Source organism: Neolamprologus multifasciatus, chromosome 12 (assembly GCF_963576455.1).
Source record: "Neolamprologus multifasciatus chromosome 12, fNeoMul1.2, whole genome shotgun sequence".
NCBI classification, from domain to species: domain Eukaryota; kingdom Metazoa; phylum Chordata; class Actinopteri; order Cichliformes; family Cichlidae; genus Neolamprologus; species Neolamprologus multifasciatus.
The window spans coordinates 30,612,828-30,635,017 of record NC_140450.1 but is presented as its reverse complement, the minus strand read 5'-3'; the positions used below and the strand labels follow the sequence as shown (position 1 = coordinate 30,635,017).

General features: G+C 42.6%; 1 protein-coding gene across 2 annotated transcripts; it reads left to right on the top strand.

Annotated features, from left to right (window-relative positions):
- The first annotated feature begins 718 nt into the window (after positions 1–718).
- Positions 719–21,512, top strand: mtmr3 (myotubularin related protein 3). 2 transcript variants are annotated; one of them, XM_085181384.1, is made up of 21 exons: positions 719–840; positions 2,906–2,981; positions 4,857–4,913; positions 5,649–5,738; positions 6,165–6,281; positions 9,278–9,360; positions 9,668–9,834; positions 9,920–10,016; positions 10,301–10,414; positions 11,079–11,269; positions 11,908–12,039; positions 12,171–12,282; positions 12,825–13,020; positions 13,102–13,287; positions 13,573–13,743; positions 15,120–15,265; positions 15,751–17,260; positions 17,396–17,506; positions 17,661–17,749; positions 19,006–19,032; positions 20,357–21,512. In XM_085181384.1, the coding sequence occupies exons 3-21, from the start codon at positions 4,911–4,913 to the stop codon at positions 20,526–20,528; spliced, it is 3,714 nt and encodes a 1,237-aa protein (XP_085037510.1). In that variant the 5' UTR covers positions 719–840; positions 2,906–2,981; positions 4,857–4,910; the 3' UTR covers positions 20,529–21,512. The 2 variants fall into 2 exon arrangements, with proteins under 2 accessions (XP_085037510.1, XP_085037511.1); XM_085181385.1 differs by lacking the exon at positions 19,006–19,032.
- The last annotated feature ends 678 nt before the right edge of the window (positions 21,513–22,190 follow it).

Below are 22,190 nucleotides of genomic sequence, written 5' to 3'. Positions count from 1 at the left end.
CTGTGTTGTGTTTTTATTTATTTTCTTATTTTATAATGAGCAATGAGCGCTCCACACATTAACATACAAAAGTTACTGCAAATTAATGTGCATATATAAAACCTTACACTGTAGCGTGCGTCCCTAACTAAGTGTAATCATTTTCACATCGCACTCTTCTCTTTCAGTGAAGGAAACACTTCATCTTTCCTATTGAATTCAGGGTCATTCATGTCCACTACATTAAGCATACAATGATACTTGGGCAATTGTGGATCTTATAAATATGACAATAAACACCACTGGATTTTCAAAGAAAAGACAGTCAAACAAAGTAGACTGAATGTTTATTTATTTAGGAAAATGACTCACTATTGCATTCATTAATATGAACTTCTAGGAATAAGAATAATGCTTTTGGATTTCACTGATGACTAAATGTCATTGAGTTCAAACATCTGACTTCTAATTTCATTCACCACTCAGATATATAACTACATATTTTACTTTAGTGTGTAAAATTAGCATATATAATATGGTGTCCCATTTGTTTAATTAGATGTTCTCTATCTGCTTATAAGACGTTTGAAAATCGATGATACTTGAGATCGCCTTTCTACCTAAATACAAAAAAGGAAAAAAAAAAAACGTTTTAAACCTGATAATATTAATTTATCAGGCATCCCACTTGCCAGTGTTTACATTACTTACCGTGTGGCTGAGCCCCTCCCCTTTTCCAGAGAACCGCTCTGACGCGATGACGTCACTCACACGTAGGGCTCTTTAGACGGGAGAGTTCGCGGCGATGGCGACGACGGCTCGGTGTTGGAAAGGGACGCAGTGAAGCTGGCCTCGGCTCTGGTATGATTCATGTTCATGTTGGACATGTTGTTTTAATGTTTGGTAATTGCACAAGTTCCGGATGAGTCTTTGTCGTCTAACACCTCAGCACTCGTTTGACTGGTGAGTCCGCCGGTTGTAGTCGTTGCTCGGTGTGTTTTGACAGAGGCCTCCGCTCTGGGGTCCGCCCTCCATCTCATAACAACAAAAACAGTTGCAGAAAGCAGCTTCAGCCTAACCAGCTAGTGCTAGCTAGCAGATCTACGCGCTGCTCTGTGTCACGGCTTTTAATGCCAAACGTCGAGTGTTAAGAGACCGCTGCATAACAGTTCACTGTCTGCCAGCAAATGTTAATTTCCACTGTTTGCATGTAAATAGCTCTTCGACTGAGCGTTAGCTCGCTAGCATTATTTTACGCTGTCGAGTGGTTGTTGATGAACACTGGTTAGCCAACAGTTTACATTACATAGCTGCAGAAAAACTAGCTAACCGCTATTCAAAAATAAAAAGGAAAAAAACGAAAGATGAGTTACTTGACTTAACAATCTGTTAGTACAAGAAACGTTAGCTATTTTATTTTTCCCCTTGCAAACGGCTTTTCGTCAACTAGCAACGTGTTAATGTAACGTTGCAGAGCACTTGCGAGAAGCATTTGTTTTTGGGTTGACCGTAACTTATTTTTTTTAGTGGCCAAAACTACCGGTATCTTTACATCGAATACTAACTAGTTGAAATAACATTAACTAGTGATTAATTAAGTCTAGTTTACGTTTTAGTCACCGTAGTGAAGTAAAAGGTAACGACAAAGTGTTAAAATTGAGCTGGGAAATCCTTTTCCCCAAAATACGAAGTTAGCCGAGGCTTTTGCGTTTAAACACTGTTTAGCAGCGCTGTTCAGTATGGCTACCCGGCTGTAAACGCAAAGCTCCGCTGTCAAACGTGTTGGTTCATTGTCTCGTTTCTTGTTTTTTCCTTATATCATTTCGACGCTAGAGTGTCGATAATGTTACCACTTGTGAAAATGACTGGCCTGTCACGGGATAGGAGTAAGGTTAAGGCTCTAAGGGGCTTAGACTTTTCTGTGTGACTGCTGAACTGAGAGCCAGACTGAGCCGTAGCCACGGGTCACGAGCGGGCTGCAGTAAACAGAGCCGTGTGTTGGGCAGATATGCTTTATCAGGTAGCAGCAGCAGTAAAAGTTGGCCTCTACTCTCAGTGAAGTAATGACCTCGTTTGCCTCCTTCACAACTCTCTCAATGACCGGAGATACTTTTGGCAGTACAGCGGGATATTTTGTCTTCTTTCTGTCTCCAGGCTGCTTAAATGTTCCTGAGAAGGTGTGTTGCTCTCCTGAGCTGCCCCTCCACTGACCCTCTTAGATCAAGTTTCAGTCTTTGCAAGCGTAGCTGACCTTTACAACTACTTGTGGGCCTGTTTGCTGAGAGATCCTAACAGGTTGCCTTTTGAAAAGTGATGTTAGAGGATATCGATAATGGAATGTAAGAAAAAGCTCTTTATAGATGGTTTACATGATCTGACCAACAAAGCTGCTGCTGCTTTTACTGTTTTTGATAAGTTTAATTTCTTTTGCTCTTTCAAGGGCAACCTGGGTAGGAACTTGAAACCTGTCAGCCACTGGACAAGTCCTGCAAGGTCTTTGGCTCTGCTTGGCCAACCATTTGGGCAAATTACCAACCATTGTTGGGTAGTTGAACCACAAAGCAGAATTCATTGAACACTAACATTTCTGATGTCTTTCACTACCCTTTAAGAACTTCAAAATGTGACTTTTCTTAAATATGTATTGTGCACATAATTGTTAATTTTTTATTTTTTTGAAGGTGAACATTAGCCGATCAGTTCACGTGCCTGAACCATGTCTTTATGCAAGCTAAACTGTAGGCTCGGAGAACCAGCTGGCTTATTTTCCAGTCTGCAGTACAGTTTTAAGTGGTATCTGAGCTCACATGCAAGCCACTGTGACCACCAGGGCATCTATATTTGCCAGTGAATCAAAAGAGCTTCTGTAGCTTGTGTGTCTCAGTACGGAGAAGCATTTTCTCATTATTCACTTTCATTTCCACAGATTTCCATGTCTTACTTGTGAGAGTTTCCACACAGGATCATCAGGTCTGCTTATCATCCATTCGTGATTGTTTGTGGTAAGTCAAAAAATCTGTGTTTTCACATTTTGTTCATTTTCTTCAATTTTAACCATGTAAATCCAACCATTGGATTTTCCCCCATACTGCCAGTTTTTTGACTGCCCAACATGTCATAGATGATCATCGTTTACAGTTACACATTGCATGGGAAAGGCATTTGTGCATCCAGGTGCTCATGTACAGCCTCAACGTATTATGAGCCACTCCCTGGATCCTTCCTTTTTCTCTTCTGCTTCTACTACTGCTTCTTTTATATGTGTAAACTTAAAAATATGCTCACGTGCTTTCTTTCTTTCTGCCCAACAGAAACACTTAAAATTTTTGTAGAAAATGCTGCTAGTCTGTTCATGTCAGCAGAGAAATGAGAGGAAATGAGGTTGGTCAGAGATGAGGCTGATATGCAGCAGAGATTTGTTCTAGAGTCAAACTGGGGATATTGTGGTTGGTGTCTTAACCCCTCAACCACCCTGGTGGTGTCTACACAAACATGTATTTACATACAGGACTGGGCCAGGTTTGAAACCTTAAAAGTGGATTTCAGTGCATTTCTAGCACACCCGCACCATCAAGAACCAGGGTTGTATGTGGGCAAAGGTGAGGGTTTCTGGTTTAAATAATTAAATGCATGTTGAACTGAATTGCAAACCTAATTGTGGATGCATTCACTTCTGGCGAAATGACAATGAAATTCTTACTAGGGATATTGGCCAACTAGTCAGACCAATTTGCTAATTTGTTTTTCCATAAATTCTATTTTTTACAATGGAGATCCACGGTCAGCATTCATAGTGAAATGCTTTCAGAAAGTTGATTAGCCAATTGCTAGTTCATTTGGTTTTGTGCCAGTAGTTCTGACAATCATCTGTGATGCTGACAGGCTGAAGTAAACCCTAGATCAGGGGTCCCCAATCCCAGTCCACGAGGGCTGGTGTCCCTGCAGGTTTTAGATGTGTCCTTGATCCATCACAGCTGATTTAAATGGATAAATTACCTTCTCAACATGTCTTGAAGTTCTCCAGAGGCCTAGTAATGAACTAATCATGTGATTCAGGTATGTTGACCCAGGGTGAGATCTAAAACCTGCAGGGACACCGGCCCTCGTGGACTGGGATTGGGGACCCCTGCCCTAGATCAATGTGTTGAAAGAGATGACTCTGTTCACTCTTATTTGAGGATGGGGGAGTTACCTTGCCTGTGTTACTGGTAATATGTACTACTCAGTTTGCAAGTGACAATGCATATCTATGAGAGATTCCTTGATAGTCCATCCCCCGTTTAGACATGTTGCATGCTGCAAGGGCAAAGGATCAGAAAGAGGAGGCAGATAAATCTGCCAGAATTAAATCTCTTGGTAGACTATAAAATTGGACACAATTTTAAAGCTTTGTCTCTGTGTAAAACAAAAAATGAGCATGGGTAGGAGGCGTCTTGGTGGGTTTTTTTTTTTTTTAAATTTAAACCAGCAAATGATCTGACTATTACTGACAGTGTTGTCAACTCCAGCGTTTTAACTCTTCTTTAAATGCATCTTTGCTGCCCGTGTGTGGGTTCAGCTCTTCAATAAACTACAACAGCCCCTCCGCCTCCCAAAACCCCCCAAAAATCTTGTCCCAGGGAGTTCTCAAGTTTGTTCAGGTGGTGAATGGAGATTTACTGGACTAGGTTATGTTTAAAAATGTTTCTGATATCTATTGACCTGGGGTAGCCTGTGGGTTGGAGAATTTCCATTAATGATTTGATTAATTCTTGGAAAGCCTGAGTTTAAAACATTACCAGCTATAACAAGATAACTTGATATTAAATGAGCCATTTTCTCCTGAAGTTACTGGAATTTTTAATTTAAAAAAGACTTGTCTCTTTGTTTTTCTACAGACAGATCCAGGCCGGAGTTCCTTGTCGGGTGACCCACACTCCTTGACAGGGGCCATGGTAATGTATTATCATCCCAGGCATGCTTTTGATAATAACTGTTGTGTGGCCTGAGTACTGTCTCTATAATCGGAACTCTCAATTGATTTTTACCCTGAATCAGCACGGTTTACCAGGAGGCAGACATTTACGTCAGTGTCAGCAGTATCAAAGGTCCTCCAAGTTTGCCATCTATGCAGGAACACTTTCAGTTTCCACTGCAGAAATGAGTTGTTGCATTGCACTATGACATAACCTCTGGATCTGATGCATTGCCTTTTTTTGAACCTGGCTTTTTTTTTTCTTCTGTTCTCATTTTTGGCATGCTGCTATGTTGTGCCTGTCCCTGTCTGGCCTAGGCATGGTGCTCTTCTAGCTGTGGCAACTATTCATATTAGCTCTGCTCGTGTTCAGACAAGATCTCGGAGGAAGTTCTTCCACTGTGTGATATCTATCATCTCTTTCAAACAAACTTAGATTGAAAACTGAGCAAAGAAAGACTAAAATCTGTTAATGGCCAAACAAGAATGCTACGGAGTCTGTTGCTGTCAGCACAAGATCATCGTGTGCCTGTATAAGCATAAAATACAGTTAGTTTTGACCACAGCCACTACATTACAAAATATACTGCATGTATCTTCCAAACAGATTAGAAAGTAGTCAGACAAAAAAGGAATGTGTGTGTGAAGAGGAATGTCATAGTTAAAGTTGTTAGTACTAGTTAACTAGAAACATTAACAGACTGTTGCTCTGTAGGAGGAGGAGGGGCAGCAGAGCTTGGAGTGTATCCAGGCCAATCAGATCTTCCCCAAGAAGTCCCCCGTCCTGGAGGAGGAAAACATGCAGGTAAGAAAACCACTGCAACTAGCTGCTTGTTTTGTGCAGTATGAGGGCGAAAACAAACTCTGTGACAGTTGTGTAAATCTTTCCTAATCAGTTACACAACCCTGATGACATGTGGGACTTTTGCTTGCTTGCTTCTGCTTACCCTTTATGCTCAAGAGTTTGTGTTGAGGATTGAAGTGTTTCTTCAGAAACCTTTACCACCTCTTCAGAAACTCATTGTTGCCGAGTTGGACACGCTGACTCTTTCTGGTTACTTATTTTTCTTTTTGTTGCTTTGAGTCAGTTATTTATTTTTTTTAAATGGGCAAAATGTTGACACAACTTTCAAGTTGTCATATGACTCATGACTTTTCCCACTATATTTGTGTCTGTGATCTGTGTAGCTCTGCAGTTTATTTGAAATGTTTTCTCTCCTGCTGTTGTCAGGTGCCCTTTCCTGAGCTGCACGGGGAGTTCACAGAATATGTGGGGAGAGCAAAGGATGCCATTATTGCAATGTCCAACTACCGCTTGCACATAAAGTTCAAAGAGTCAGTTGTCAATGTAAGTATCTCTAAGTGACAAGTGCGCTTCAGTGTTGTAGCTTCAGAGAGAAACTCTTTCACGTGGCACAAAATCACTGCAAAATGAACCACATTGTCTCCGTTGGAGGCTGTATCAGTATGTGTGTATTTTGTGAATGGACAGAGCTAGGGCCAGCACTGTGGTGACCAGGCCATTCAGAGCTGCTCTCCACTGGCAGCAGTGCCATGTGACTCTTCATCACCTCTCTTTCTACACCCGTCTGCTCGCTTTGGCTTCTTTCTGGAACTTCCCGTTGCCATGGATGCAGTTGGCCCACAGGTTCCTGCATAACAGCCAGGGCCCTTCTTTTCACTATGTTAGAGACAAGCTTTGTTAACAAAGTATGGTCTTCATTAACCATCACACTGGCCTTGTATGGATCTTTACTTTTTCTTTTTTCAGAAAAAGATGATTTATTAGAGCCTAAAGTTACACAGGACCCTTTACACTATCAGTGGTAGTCACCCTGTCATGACTACTACTCTGTGAATTTCATTGGCTTTTCATGGTTTCTCGTCATCATATTGCAGCTAGCCTCTTGCTTGCCTTAAAGACCTAAACTCACCAGGGTCTTGGTGCCTGCTGGCCACCTTTACCTCGTATTACCAGCCTGTTAAAGCCCAGTGGTCCTGGACCTTTAGTTTATTTAAACTGTTTTCTGTTGTGTAGTATTTAAAATTATTACTACTATTTATTTTTTAATTTTTGTTTCCGTTTATTTTGAGTATCTGCCATCATTTGATAAAGCTAATCTGCTAGTGACGTACAACCACGAGACAGTTTTGCAATGTGCAATCATGTGCTACAGAAGTTTTTGTTTCACTTCCGCCTCAATGAAAATGTTTAATCATCTATAGAGAAGTTTATTTGCTCATTGTTTTAGTGTTGACATGTTTTTATTTCATTTGTCATTTCAACTCTCATTAAAAGACCAAACGCACAAAGAATCTCATCAACTAGTAATATCTTTCTGAAAAGTTGAAAGTGTGAGTGGCTTTTTCTTATTCAAAGTCATACAAGCTGTAGTTATTCAGTAAATGAAGGTATGAATACAACAGCTTTAGTCTCAAAGACAACTTATCCAAATAACTGGAACATTTATTTATTTAGGTGTATTTACTCCAGTTTGTGCATCCATCAGTGTTTCCTGTTGACCTCAGGAACCCTCTGGTTCATGCCTTACACAGTGCCTCCCTGTGCCCATGTCACACAGCCAGCATTTTCCTCACACATATTTGGATGTGTTGCATCACATGGCAAATCTGTCGGAGCTCACAAATCAGGGGTGGGGATGTGCTGCAAGAGAGCGAGAGGTTGTTAACAAGCAGCCCAGGAATTTTCATGGTGGCTAGATTAGGGTTGCAGATTAGAAAGTGGAAATTACGTTGTGACAGCAAGATGCATGAATGTGTGGAATGTGAGGTGACGCCAGCCTCACACAAATCGACATGCATCGCTTACATTAGTATTCTCTTTGTTTTGCATAGAGTTGTTGTTGTGAGATGTCAGTAAGTACCCAGAAGAGCTGCATGGTGTGGTTAAACTGTACAGTTTTGTGTGTATCTGCCTGTTAACGAGCTGGCCTCAGACTAGAAAACTGCTTGTTAGTTTTGCACAAGGTGCTGGATTAAACTAGACATGATTAAAAAAATGCGTTTGGGGGAAATCTATCCTCACAGCATTTAGGTTGCCAACCTCTAAATCAGGGGTGGGAACTCCAGGCCTGGAGGGCCGGTGTCCCTGCAGGTTTTAGATGTGTCCTTGAACCAACACAGCTGATTTAAATGGCTAAATTAGCTCCTGCAGTTCTCCAGAGGCCTGGAAACGAACTAATCATGTGATTCAGGTGTGTTGACCCAAGGTGGGATCTAAAACCTGCAGGACACCGGCCCTCGAGGCCTGGAATTGCCCACCCCTGCTCTAAATACTACAATAAAATCTCCATATGGCTGTGACTCTGCCACTGTGCATATGTCTGGAGAGCTTGACGTGCTGATGATCATGCATGACTCCAGACTGTGTGAACATCAACTTTTTATCCTACAGAGCTACTGAAATATTATCTAATTAACAAAGCTTAGTCAAAGGCATCATAGGTATTTCCCTGCAGTATTTAAAGTATGCTGTTAAGTCATAAGCACAAGCCAGTTCTGTACTTTGCTATGTGCCGGGGAGAGGGGAAAAATGGCTTTGTGCCAAAGGGAAATGCAGATACAACTGTAAGATCTAGGATGATTGCTTTTTTCTTTCTCCTTGCAAATGGGGAACCAAAAGGAAAGTTAAGAGGATTATGTGCTGTCTGTTTTGAAAGTTTTCAGACTTTTTCAAGTTTTCCATATCTTGTGTGGACTCATCCTAAGATGTTTCCTTTTTTTTTTTTTTTTTTTTTTTTTTTTTTTTTTTTTTTGTTAATCTACACTTAATTTTTCTTGTTTTTTTTTAATGGTGGTGGGGGTTATATAAATAGTTTTCCCATCAAAATTTTAATAAACACTGATTTATTCTGTCTCTTCAGCACTCTTAACCAATGGCCTCAGTTGTTCCTAGGTGTGCTGTGTAGGTTATTCCTTTCTCTAAGAGTTTTGAAGGATTGGAGTAAAACTGAAATAAGATTTGAAAGAGTCTGAATTTTCTGACAGCAGTGTATATTTGCAGAGCAGAATGGGATGTGATTTATGATGTGATTAAAATGTACTTCAACAAATAACTTTAACGTTGAATTTTTAGCACTGACTGAAGGTTTAGTTTTTATTTATACTTTAAACTGCTCTTGCACATCAGCACATACTTTGTTGTTGGCATGAAGCCACTATCCAGCCACCACTAATTTGCTTAAAGGATTGCTGGAGTCTGCCACACTACCTGTACTGACTGCATGGGTTTGAGATTTTTTTTTTTTTTTTTTAAGGCTATACACTAGTGTTGCAGTGTATAAGTGATGTGACGGTTCCTTGTTCCCCCCCCCCCCTCTTCAGGTTCCTCTTCAGCTCATTGAGTGTGTGGAGTGTAGAGAGATGACCCATCTTCATGTCACCTGTAAGGATTGTAAAGTCATCAGGTATGACCGTTGAAGCTTCCTGTCTTTGTCTAGATGAGAAACTTTGAGTCATGTCACTTCCATATGTTTGTATTAATCACTGCAGTATCAAAAAAAGACATTAGGTGATTACAGTGTGAGCCTGCTTTGTATGACAAAATGACAGTAAACGGGTTTGAAATGTTCTCTTGAAAACTGAGGATAACATTTAAGATAAAGTTTGTACTATTAGTAAAGATTAATATTTATTTATTTATTTTCGTATTTGAGTACTAGACTCCTGCATTTGGTACTTTTTAAAAGATCACATTTTAAATTTTATCCCCAGATGTCAGATCTCCACCTTTGAGCAGTGCCAGGAATGGTTAAAACGTCTGAACACAGCAGTGAGGCCTCCATCTCGCTTGGAAGACCTCTTTGCCTTTGCCTTCCACGCCTGGTGCATGGAGGTGTACGCAGGAGAGAAAGAGCAGCATGGCGAGCTGTGCAGACCAGGTACTCTTTTAATTGCTCGCTTGTCTTCACAGAAACGTACCCAAACCTGTATTTTGCTTATCGGACATCTCTGCTGTCGCTGTAGGTGAACACGTGACCTCATGGTTCAAGAATGAGGTGGAGAGGATGGGCTTTGACACTCAAAATGCTTGGAGGATATCTGACATCAACAGCAAGTTCAGGTAGATGCGGCTTTCTTTCAGGATACTGCTTTCGTGTTGATTTCAGAATTGCAGCTAGAAGATGGATCCCATCCTTTGCTTTCATTGGCAAACAACACAAGTCAGTATGTGTTAAACAGTGGGTGGTTGTGTTATTGTACTCCATGAGTGCTGAATCCTGGACAGATAAGGGGCTGGCCCAGGATTAGGTGTCTGCAGACAGAGACTTTTGTTGAGCCATCACAATCCTTTGGTGTTCCCTCTCCTTGTTTAACTTTGCTCTTTGTGCCCTTCTGCACTGCCAGGCTTTGCCCCAGCTATCCTCAGCAACTCCTAGTGCCAGCCTGGATTACTGACAAAGAGCTAGAAAATGTGGCAGCCTTCCGCTCCTGGAAGAGGTTTCCTGCTGTAGTTTACAGGTTTGTTTATTTCTTCCGCAGCTATTCAAAGCAGACACTTGGCCTGTTTATCATTAGAGAGGTAAAAAGCTTCCTTATGCAGCGGAAACGAAGCAATTGTTGGATAAAATCTTGACTGTTCTATATCAGTGCCACAAACCCTCCTAGCTTCTGATTTATTTATTTATTTTTTTGTTTAGAGTGTGCTACCCGACCAAAAGCACTGACGTCACCATTTTTGGCTCTTTTTGTTTAATAATGCTTGGCACTGTTTGGGCAACTTAATGCTTGAGCCAATCAGAAGTGAAGACTTTGTATGCCTGTTTTGTGCATCACAGAACATAAAATAAATTTCAGTTTTTTACTATTTTAGTATATTAAATTGCATAAACTGGCATTTCCGAAGCTTTGTGCCTCAGAAAAACTAAAAGGTCTACCTCATACATGTGACACACTGAGTTGTGGTAATGAAGTTCTATTCTTAATATACTTGTGCGTTCTAAGTCTGGTGTTTTTTGGAAATCTAAGAAAAGTTAAAAGTAGTATAAAATGCTGTGAAAGGGAATAAATTGCCTTTTTCTGTAGGATTTGTACTGGTATTACTATCATTAAATTGATTACTTCCATTAAATAAACTCTACCTTGGCCAGACCTTCTAACTTCTCCTCACTTGCCCTTCACATAGGCATACAACTACTGGGGCTGTAATTGCCCGCTGTGGCCAGCCAGAGGTCAGCTGGTGGGGCTGGAGGAACGCTGATGATGAGCACCTGGTTAAGTCCATTGCCAAGGCCTGTGCCGTGGACAGCAGCTCCCAAAAACATGTTCCCAACGGTAGCTACACCAATAGCTCAGACCTGCCTGACACTGATTTTGGTAAGAGCTCTCACTCAGACACTTTTATACTGCCCACTCAGAGTAGGATATGTTAATATTCTGCTTTATTTGGCAGCAGAGGTTGTCAGAGCTGAAATGTTTCCCCTTCTTTCTCAAAGTCTGTTCACCTGCTTGCTATTGTTTTGAAAGCAGAACCTATATGTTTGAAATTTGGGTCCCTGTGTTGCATCATACTAGAAACTACTGTTACATCATGTTAGCCCAGCATTCATTCATAATACTGCTCACTGCTGCAGTGTTATGCTGGCTCTCTTTAGTTCAGTGTAAACAAGTAAAGCTATCACAAGGAGGGGCCTTAGTGGTGCAGTGAGATCTGTGTAAAATGGCCTTCAGTCAGCCTCACTGACATGCCGTGTACGCCCACAGACAAATGCATGCTTCCAGCTGAACATGCACCTACCACTGCACATTTTCTTGAAGTGTTGCCGTCTTTATGAATTTGCAGCAGACACTGTTGACTTGTCTGATTTGTTGGTGCTTGTCTGAAGCTGCAAACTACAGTAAAATTCTGTTAAAGACATGTTTGATGTGCCTGAAAGAATCTCACTTATGCCCCCAGAAGGTGCGTTTTACAACCTGAGCTGTAACTCTTGCTTTTGTGTGTATGTGCCTGTCAGAATCCTCCATGACCAACAGCTCAGAGGTGGAGACACTGGGCAGCCAATCTCAGACGTTACTGATCTTAGATGCCAGGTCCTATGCAGCTGCTGTAGCTAACAGGGCCAAAGGTGGAGGCTGTGAATGCCCAGGTAAGTCCCGTCTGTTTGGTCCCAAGTCGCATACAGAATTGGGTCAGTGTGTGTCTTCGATTTAGCAGCTCAGTTTGGCTTAAAGACATCCATTTTTGCTTATAGTAAGTGTTACTTTCATCTTATTTCAGAATACTATCCCAACTCCGAGGTGCTTTTCATGGGAATGGCTAACATCCACTCCATTCGCAAGAGTTTCCAGTCTCTACGATTCCTCTGCACTCAGATGCCTGACCCAGCCAAGTATGTGTGTGTTTGTAAATATGCCTCCAGCAGTACACCCAGATTTCCCAAGTCAAGATTTTATGACACAACACTAAACTATTAAAACTCAAAACCCCCAACAACCTTTAGTAGTAGCTGGATGTAACTAGTAATCATAGCCGTTTTGACTTTGGCCTTACAGCTGCGCCTGATACTGAGAACTTGGCCCAAACCCCCTTTCCCTTTGCACTGCCATATTCAACACTGCAGTGATGTGTAGCTGAATTGTCAGCTTTAAGTGTTTGTGTGGAGTTTTTTTTTTTTTTTTTTCTTCTTATGGTTTGCAGATCAAGATGGAGATAAAAGTGTGTGTGTGGGGATCTAGAAAACACAGTTGCGGTTAGATTTATAAACTATGTAATGTGAAAGAATCATAATTTATGTGGGTCAGGGTGTATGTATGTGTCCTACTAGTCACATAACATGGTGTTGTTGGACTTTTTTCTTTCTAAGATGATATTCATTTCAGCACTTCAGCTTTAATGAACTGGGCACTATAGGCTTTTGCTGTCTGTTTGCAGCTGGCTTTCTGCACTTGAGGGCACAAAGTGGTTGCAACACCTGTCCCTGCTACTGAAGGCAGCTCTGCTGGTGGTCAACACTGTGAACAGAGACCACAGGCCTGTTCTTGTGCACTGCTCTGACGGCTGGGACCGCACACCACAGATTGTTGCTTTGTCCAAGCTACTGCTGGACCCTTACTACCGCACTATTGAGGTATGGATGGAGATGACAATGTTGTTGTATGCAAATAAAATGTAAAAATGATAAAAGCATTTATTGGATTATCTCATGCAGGGCTTCCAAGTTTTGGTGGAGACAGAATGGCTGGACTTTGGCCACAAGTTTGCTGACCGATGTGGCCATGGAGAAAATTCAGAGGACCTGAATGAGCGCTGCCCTGTTTTCCTGCAGTGGCTGGACTGTGTTCACCAACTGCAGAGGCAGTTTCCATGCTCATTTGAGTTCAATGAAGCCTTCCTGGTATGTACATTCAATGTTGTTGTGTTTTTTTTTTTTTTTTTTTTTAGTTTTTTTTTTTTTTTTAAAAACAACAAAACAATAACAAAACTATCCTTAAAAATGAGCAATTTATCTACAGACATAATGGTGTCTCTGATTAGTGTAGTTACATTCAGGTTCCAGATGTGAGAGATTGATATGCATTTACCTTCATGGTGTGCTAAAATGTAATATGAGGAACTTTTTATCCATGCTTTTGTTATACTTGATAATGTGTATACAAGTGTTTGTGTCACATTTGTGCAGGTGAAACTGGTGCAGCACACCTACTCCTGCCTCTTCGGCACTTTCCTGTGTAACAGCGGCAAGGACAGGGAGGATCGTCACGTTCAGGAGAGGACCTGCTCGGTCTGGTCACTCCTGAGGCCAGCCAACCGCTCTCTGAGGAACATGCTCTACTCCTCACACTCCGAAATTGTACGTCAACACTTTTAATCATTCACTCCTGCTAAAAGAAAGCAAAGATACTTGTCTTTTCTGACTTTAACATTTAATGTTTAAACTTAAAGACAACTGGGGCTGTACCAAGCTATTGGACAGAATTGATCGTCTCCCAGCTCAGAAAGCTGGATGGGCATGTCAGTGACATAATGTCACTATATTCAGTTGTGTAGTTACTACACTGCGTCAGCAGCAGTTCACTAGTTCAGAGGTATTACACAGCGAAGCCGACAGCTTTTGTCTTGGCATGTTTACATAAATATAAAAGTTGCATAGACTTACTTGACCAAAGTGAAAAGCTCAGACAGCAATACTTTTACTGTGAGCTTCGCTGACTCGGTCTCACACTCATTATGCTGTCATTAACCTATCAGCTCTACTCAACACGTGGTGTTAGTGAGTGTAAGTAGGTGCACTAAGAGTGAGGACAAGGACTAGAGAAACTAGTGCCAGACGGCATTATGTAGCGGCCTGATTGCGTGCTCTGATATGAGAAAAGTATAAATAAAGTGAATAACATAACTGTATTTCAGTTATATTTTACTAAAGCAGTTCCTTAAAACCCTTATTACTGATCTAACTGCATCAGTAATTTTGATCCGCTTTTTGCCCTTCCTGTCGTATGGAGTGCAGCTAGCAAGTGCTCCAGTGATGCTCTGTCTCAGACATACCTCAGCTTTTCTTGTTGTTGCGTACACACAACTTTGGTGAAACTTAGGTGTCTGGATTGTTCATGAGTGGAAAGTCAGTCAGATCGATTCCTGCAGTTAAATGAAAGATTTCCTGAAGCTCATTCAAAGGTTTTCTGCTTTCAACAAAACTGACTAGACGTGAACAGGATACAGTATAAAAGGAAGCTTGTAAAGAGATCGTCCTGTTTGTCAAATCTAACTATCTCAGAATCAAGATCTGTGCTTCTTGCCATTGCATACAGCATGTCTTCACATGCTGCTTTTTTTTCTTTTTCTTTTTTTAAGGAACCCAAGAGTGCTGTAAATTTTTGTACATAACAATTGGCAATAAATCTAAAATACTCTGAAATACCAGTGCTTTTGACACCCTTCTGAGAATTGCATTTTTGTGGTTACTACTTTTGCATTTGCTTTGTGTGGATGGAGACAGGCAGACATAAATATTGTCCTCTTGGTATGAAAAGAAACTACATTCTTGGAACAAATTTAGTTTAGATGTTCTTGACAAATATAAAACTTTATTCATCCCAGATTTAGGCACTTCTTTTTCGTTCATTCATTTATTCTATTTCACTCCCTTCTAAAGATTTGCATTCAGATAAACTTTGTCATCGTCATATCTGATTATATCTTGGGTTAAGTTTGCAGCTCTTGTTGCAGGTTCTCCATCCAGTGTGTCATGTACGGAATTTGATGCTGTGGACGGCCGTCTATCTGCCCAGCTCCTCCCCTACCACTCCTTCCGATGATTCCTGCGCTCCCTACCCAGTGCCCGGTGCCAACCCGGATGATGCACCCCTGGGCAGGTGAGCCTGGCGCGTTGGCACCCGACCCCTTCCCACTCTTCTCCCTATTGTGTAAGATAAAACGCAAGCCACAGACTACCCACAGCCAGAGGGGGCCGGCTTTTCCACTCTGCTGGTCACATGCTCTGCTTAGATGCAGTCTATGCTCTTATCTTGTGTCACGACAGTCAAAACATCTTGGAAGTGCAACAGGAAGTAGTTTTTAAGGCTGTCATTAAAGCGCTTCAGGTGGTCGATAGGACTAGAAGTGCTGTGAATGCCCGTTCATTTACATAGTTTGTGACAGCCAGCTCAGAATTAAAGAGATGGTCTGGATACTTTGCTGAAATGTCTGTTTTGATGAGACAGACATGTGAGCGATTTGTTAGGCAAACATTTTATAATTGTTTGCAGTTTCTCATTAAATTATAGGCTGTCAAGCATACTAGGCTATTATGTAATGAAATACTGCTTGTTTGTAATTATTTTTCTCCTTTCCTGTTAAGGCGAACAAAGACGCGCTCCTTTGACAACTTGCCTAGTGCGTGTGAGCTGGGAAGCTCACTGGCTCCTAACCGTCGCTCCAGTGACCCAAGCCTGAATGAGAAGTGGCAGGACCACCGGCGTTCTCTGGAGCTCAATGTGGCAGTGGGGCCTGAAGGAGGGGAGAACCAGGATGAGGTGCAGCCATATCATGACAGACTGGACTCTGAGATGGATCACAGCAAGCAGCAATCCCAGGGCTCAAATACTGAACGTAGAGAAGAGTCTTCTGTGAACCCAGCAGAAGATAAAGCGGAGGAGGCAGAGCTCTCTGTGGCAGTGGGTGTGGCTGAGGGACAAATGGTGAACATCCTTCAGGAAGCCACAAAGGAGGAGGCAGGATGCGACGTGCCAAGAGAGGACCATGCTGATGCTGCTCAGGTTTTTAATGCTGTAGACCAGGAGGTGGATGGACATGTAGAGCAGCATCAGATGGTGGATGTCAGTGAGACTGTCATGAAGAGAGACATGTTCACTAATGGTCAGCTCCCAGAAAATGGTGAGATGAAGGCTCAGGAGAACGGTGACTCTTTTTCTGTGCCCATGCAGAAGGAAGAGGAACTGGATCAACAGGAAGCCAATGCGTCTCAGAAAACTGAGGACTTGGTGACGGAGAATGTAGAGGAATCTTCTGTACAAGAAGAACTTGCGCTTGTACCGAAGGAGTGTAGCACAAGTGAGCCAGAAGAGCCTGCAGCTCATAGAACTATAAATAGTGACTTAATGTATAGGTCACCTGAAAAACTAGGCTTAGATGAGAGAAGCTGCCCTGACTCTGAATCTGACCACAGTGTCCCTGAGTCAGTGGAGCTGGTAGATAAAAGGGCCTCCTTGATGGAAAGCTCCACAGAGACTTTAACTGAAGAGGTCTGTGGCAGGGTGGAGCTCCCTGTGCAGCCACCTGTTGGTTTAAACCATCACCTCATGAGTGATGGCAGGAGCCCAGTTCCCTCTTCCAAGAAAGAGAAGGGGCTGGAGACCAGTGAGCATGGCTTGATCAGAACTTTAAGCGAGGGCAGCAAGCGGCCCTCTGTCAGTGCCTTTCAGTCAGTTCGTGCTGACCTTAGCAGGGATGGACTTTGTAATGGGGACAACTCCGAAGGGGAGCCAAGTGGAGCACCTTACTGGGCCAAAGGGAATGTGGAGAGGGCCCCTTTGAGCCGTCAGGTATCCGTAGCAAGCTGCAACTCTCTGATCCTCCACCCACGAGGCAGCTGCTCTCAGCACCGCTGGTGTCACGCCTTGCTAGGCCGGGTCACCATGAGCCCTGAGCAGCCAACTCGCAGCCACCTGGATGACGATGGGCTGACGCTGCACAATGATGCTATCCAGCAAAGACTGAGGCAGATTGAAGCGGGGCACCAGATGGAGGTGGAGACTCTGAAGAAGCAAGTCCAGGAGCTCTGGAGCCGCCTGGAGAATCAACAGCACATTATCTCCCACAGGATCAACGGAGACATTGGAGATGAAGTGGTAAGCCACTGAAAGTTAACTGACCCTCTGATCTGTTTACAACTTGTAAATGGAAGCGATCCACTTCAGACTGCCCTGCTTACCATTGCCAGTTAAAGTGAACCTTACTGTGATCATCTGTCTCCCTCCATTCAGACCTCAATGACGGACTCTGAGTACAACTTGGACCCAAACTGTTTGTCGCGCTGCAGCACAGAGCTCTTCTCTGAGGCCAGCTGGGAGCAGGTGGACAAGCAGGACACTGAGGTGAGCAGCTGCAGCCATATAAAGACCCTCGTCAGGGAGGGATGGCACAAGGCTCACAAAGCGGTCTTTTAGCAGCATTTATGCAATGCAGAAGAACCTGGATGAGCTGCTCGGTATATGGAAACTGAACTGATACTTTCCCCAAACATTGCAGGTCACCCGCTGGTACCCTGATCATTTGGCAGCCCAGTGTTATGGCTGTGAAAGCAGGTTCTGGCTTGCTACCAGGAAACATCACTGCAGGTGAGAATAGCTTTGTTTTTGCAGAATCTCAGGCCTTCACTCTCAGTTGTCACAAATCAATTCTTTCTCTCCTGTTGAGGAGAGAAAGAATTCACTGCTCTTCGGGTCAGATGAGCTTCTTGTATGTAGGTTCAGCTGAGGCTGTTCATGCTTGGTACCTGAAGATGAACTTGAGAATCTTTGTCAACCCGTTTGTGACGAGGTTTACTTCCTCTCTATGGACCAAAGCTTAAAATCCGTTTGCGTTGAAAGCCAAAATAAGAGTTTCTCACTTGATGCATTTTTCTCAAAGTATGCATGTCTGTGTCCCTGCACAGACATGCAGCCAGTCTTATTTCCAGCATCCACATAAAATGCAACAGGTACCACTTAAATGGGCACCATCATTAAACCCTCTAAATAAGGTAAAAAATCAGAATAACAGATGGCGTACTTGAATGCTTAAGAATACTGCAGTGCGGGTCTTTCAAAGGAATACCATGTGCCCCTGTTGACATGATGCCCAACTATTCTAAATGCAGCCAATTAAGTGACCCAGATTTGCCTTTTTGATCCAAGTGTTACTCTCTAATGAATGAAAACTTTAGAAAGTCTTTAAGCATGCCCTTTGTGCAAATGTAAGAAGTCTGTTGTACTGTGTGGAAGTAGCCTTCCAAAGAAAGTGTCCTGCATGCTCTCTACACCTGCTGTGGATGAACAGTCGGGATAGTTGCACGATTTAAGGCTTTTGGTCCCAGTATCATGTCTTTCATTCAGGAGAGGAAAGTTATTTTTAAAATTTGAGGACCTAATTTGCATTTCATTTGCCGATGGAATGAGGCGCCAGTCTCTCTGGTTGTCTGTACTATGTCAATCTGTAAACAAGAGCCAGGGAGCCAAGTAAACTGTTGATTAGTTGTTTAATTTATTGTAGACGCCCTTTGTTTTGTACCGATGTGTCCACATAAAACTGGGTGGTCAGGTTGATAATCATGTGGTGAATTAGCTCGTGGACACTTCCTCCTGGTGTCATCACTCCCTTTTATACTGCTGACTGCTCTGTACTTCCCCTTTTGTCAGTGGATCACATAAGTCACTCAGAACTTTGAGGTTGAATCTTTTAGGATGTTTAGTTGTAAATGTAATTTGTGTGAATCCTGTGAATGCAACTTAAACACAACACATCTCCATCAGGACTTTTTTTTTTTTTTAAGTGTTATGTTTTCTCTGCTGTTCAGCAGTACTTATCCATTTTCTGCCCCTCTCCTCCTCTACAGTGGCAGGGAGCCTGTTCAGGAGGTCTGGTGAGATCCGGCTCCCCTGTCCCACCCACCCTCCAGCCTTTTCAACCCAGCATCCTTCAGTTTCCTCCTCATCCTAACCCAATCCCACCTCACCCTTTCCCTTACTCACCTGCTGCATTTGAATCCCCTCATTCTGTTTTGGCAATCAGCAAGTTCTCAGGGAAACCTCTTCATTTCTGAGATGGGTTGATTTGTGTGTGTCCTCCAGCAGTAGCAGTGTGTTTTCATACAGCAGTTTTGAATTGGCTGTGACAGTGAGCATGGTGCTGTCACTCGGTCAGAGGCTGCCCGTTTCATTGGAAAATTTGTAAATCTTTACTAAATTGATCCCTCAGCCTCGATCATCCTAGTATAGCATCACATCAGCACACTGCCCCCGACTCACCCACAACATTAGGGTTGTAACGATTCTCCAAATCCACCGTGGCACGTCTGGAGACCATGGACGTTTGTTACTGCAGATTCTGTCTCTGAACCGTTACACCCCTACACGGCACACACCCTGGCAGCATGCTGCCCCTAACCAACCCTGCATCCCACTTCCCAGCAGCACAGCATGGTGTAAGACACCTCTCAGGCCACTTGGTGGTGCAAAAGGGTAAAGAGTTGGAAGAAAAACAGAATCGAATTCACTTTCTGCTCTGTGTGGTTACAAGCAATTGAAAGGGAGCGCTGTGTGTGTGAGCATGGCCTTACATCAGAATTAGAGCATGGGTGTTTGAAATCTTCAGTGTGACCTGTCTGTCAAGTGATCACAGCAGTGTTTTGAGTTGAATAATCAACATGTTCTGTTTGGAGCACCTCTGCTAAGCGGCATGTAGTAAACATCACAGCAGAGCTGCACTGTAAACTGGATGGGTGGAGTCTGCCCACAACTCTCAAATCATGTTTAAAATAAAAGTTTATCATGCGTCACACATGGTTGAATCATAGATCAACGTCACTTCACCAGGTGTGGGGTTTAGTTTTATTTTTTTTAAAAATAAGTAGCACCTAAGTCCTGTTTTAAAATCAGTGTTCAGTATTTCCCTGTGTGGACCTCCTAGATAAGTGAATGTTTGTAGTTTAATATAAACTTGATCCAGATAAGCTAGCCCACACGCCAACTTGATATTTTTTCTTAATTTATTTATTTCTTCCCCTGAAAGTTTTTTTTTTCTTCTTTTTTTAAAAACAAAAAAACCCAACTCCTCACATCAGTCCAGCTTAAGTAAACTGTTTTAAATGGGGTGTTATTTTCTAAGAATCTACCACAGGGACGCATGGTAACTTGAGGTGTAAAGAATGTGAGAGTCCCCCAAATAACATCTGTGTTCCTTGGCAGGAACTGCGGTAACGTGTTCTGTGCCAGCTGTTGCGACCAGAGGATCCCAGTGCCAAGCCAGCAGCTGTTTGAGCCCAGTCGCGTCTGTAAGACCTGCTACAGCAATCTCCAGCATGGCTCAGCTACCCTGGACCTGGAGCTGGAGAAGCCCATTACAGCCAGCTCCAACTGAGGACCAGGACAGACAGGAGTCGGGCTGAGCTGCAAGTCGCTGATGCGGAAGCACTGCTGAAGAGCACAGGAGCTAAAGAATGTCCCACCAACTTTGTGAGTGCTGCTGCACTTTGGAGTGTGAGTGTATGTGTGAAAGAGAAGCTGAGTGGCATGTTGGTGAGATGGGACTGCGCACAAAGGAATGAAACTGGACATCCTGGTGCCTTGGACCAGGCAGGCAGAGGAGGTTGTCTCACTGTATTTGCTGAAGTCTCCTGGAGGACTTTGGTCTGTGAAAGATTCTCCTGAAGATCCTGAAAAAAATCATAAAGGTTTCTCATCTCCTAGCCTGGAGCATGGACTCATCTCTGCAGGGTGTTCTGACATCCTGGCAATCACGAGACTGTCTCTCAGCATTGGAAATATCCACATAGCAAGCCAATGTCTCAGTGAAAAATTAAAGGAACAATTCATCCAGATCACCAGAGGAGATGGTAGTCATATTCCCTCACTTCCTATGGTACCAACAATCCAGCAAAATGTATTATGAGTCTACCTTATCTGAGATTTCTGCTGCCAATTAGTCTGCAGGTCATGTTATCAGTTCAGCATATTTTTGTGTAAATTGTTAATGCTGTGAGGTTGTGCTGTTTTTACCAGAAAACTTGGTTACATATTCAAAGTCCAAAATGAAACCGAAACACTTTTATATCTGAATACATGTAACAAGCAAATTTGAGAAGCCTGATCCAGTGTGAGATTCAAACTATGAACTTTGCAATGCTACACTTGCAGGTATGATTTCCACATTAAAATAAGACTGGTCTGACTGAGAGGCACATACCCATTGAACCTGTTACACTTTAGAATTGTCCTAAAAGTGCAGGAAACTAGTTTTTTAAAATTACTACTAATACTTCCGGCTATGTAGCTCAGAATCTCATTTAAAAATGCTGCTTTCTAATGGTAATGACTTGATAACATGACCACAGACTGAGTTAGTTAGTAATAAACTACATGGAGTCCTCTTTGGAAAAACTGACTTCATGCTTTTCAGACATTGGTTGATCATCAGCTAAAGTGACTGAAGTGATAGCATCCTATTTAAAGATGGGTCACTTAAATGTTGATGGTTCCCACTGCTCAAGAACCACTGTAAGCAGGTGATATTTACCATACATGCATTTGTATTGTCACCATCAACTAGTAATAGCACACTTGGGAATATTTGGTCCTCTCTACCATTGTGTGCAAGAGCTCAGTACATTTGAAAACCCCATTCCTTCCTGGACTGGGAATGCTGAAGTGCATCATATTCCAAATTAAACCAGAGTGCCTAAGAAGCTTGTTTAGGCTCCATATATTCAGAGTTGTTGAGAGTGAGGCAAGTTTTGCCATTTTGACTTGGTAAGAGTGCTGTGAGGATGCTTGCATACAGTCACATGTTCAGTCTAGAGGAGAGCTTGTCTGAAAAGTGTGTAAAACAGTGAAGTGTATCTCTTAAAGAAACTGGCCGCAGCCTTTGTTTGCAGTGTCATTACTCTGGATAACTGGGTGAATTGAGCCTTTAACTTTCTGTGGGCCGAGTCTCAACTGTGCTTGCTTTGTTTGGGTGCGCTTTTAAGCAGCTTTTCAGAAGAGAGACGCACAAAAGGTGGCAAACAAGTGATGTACAAATCAA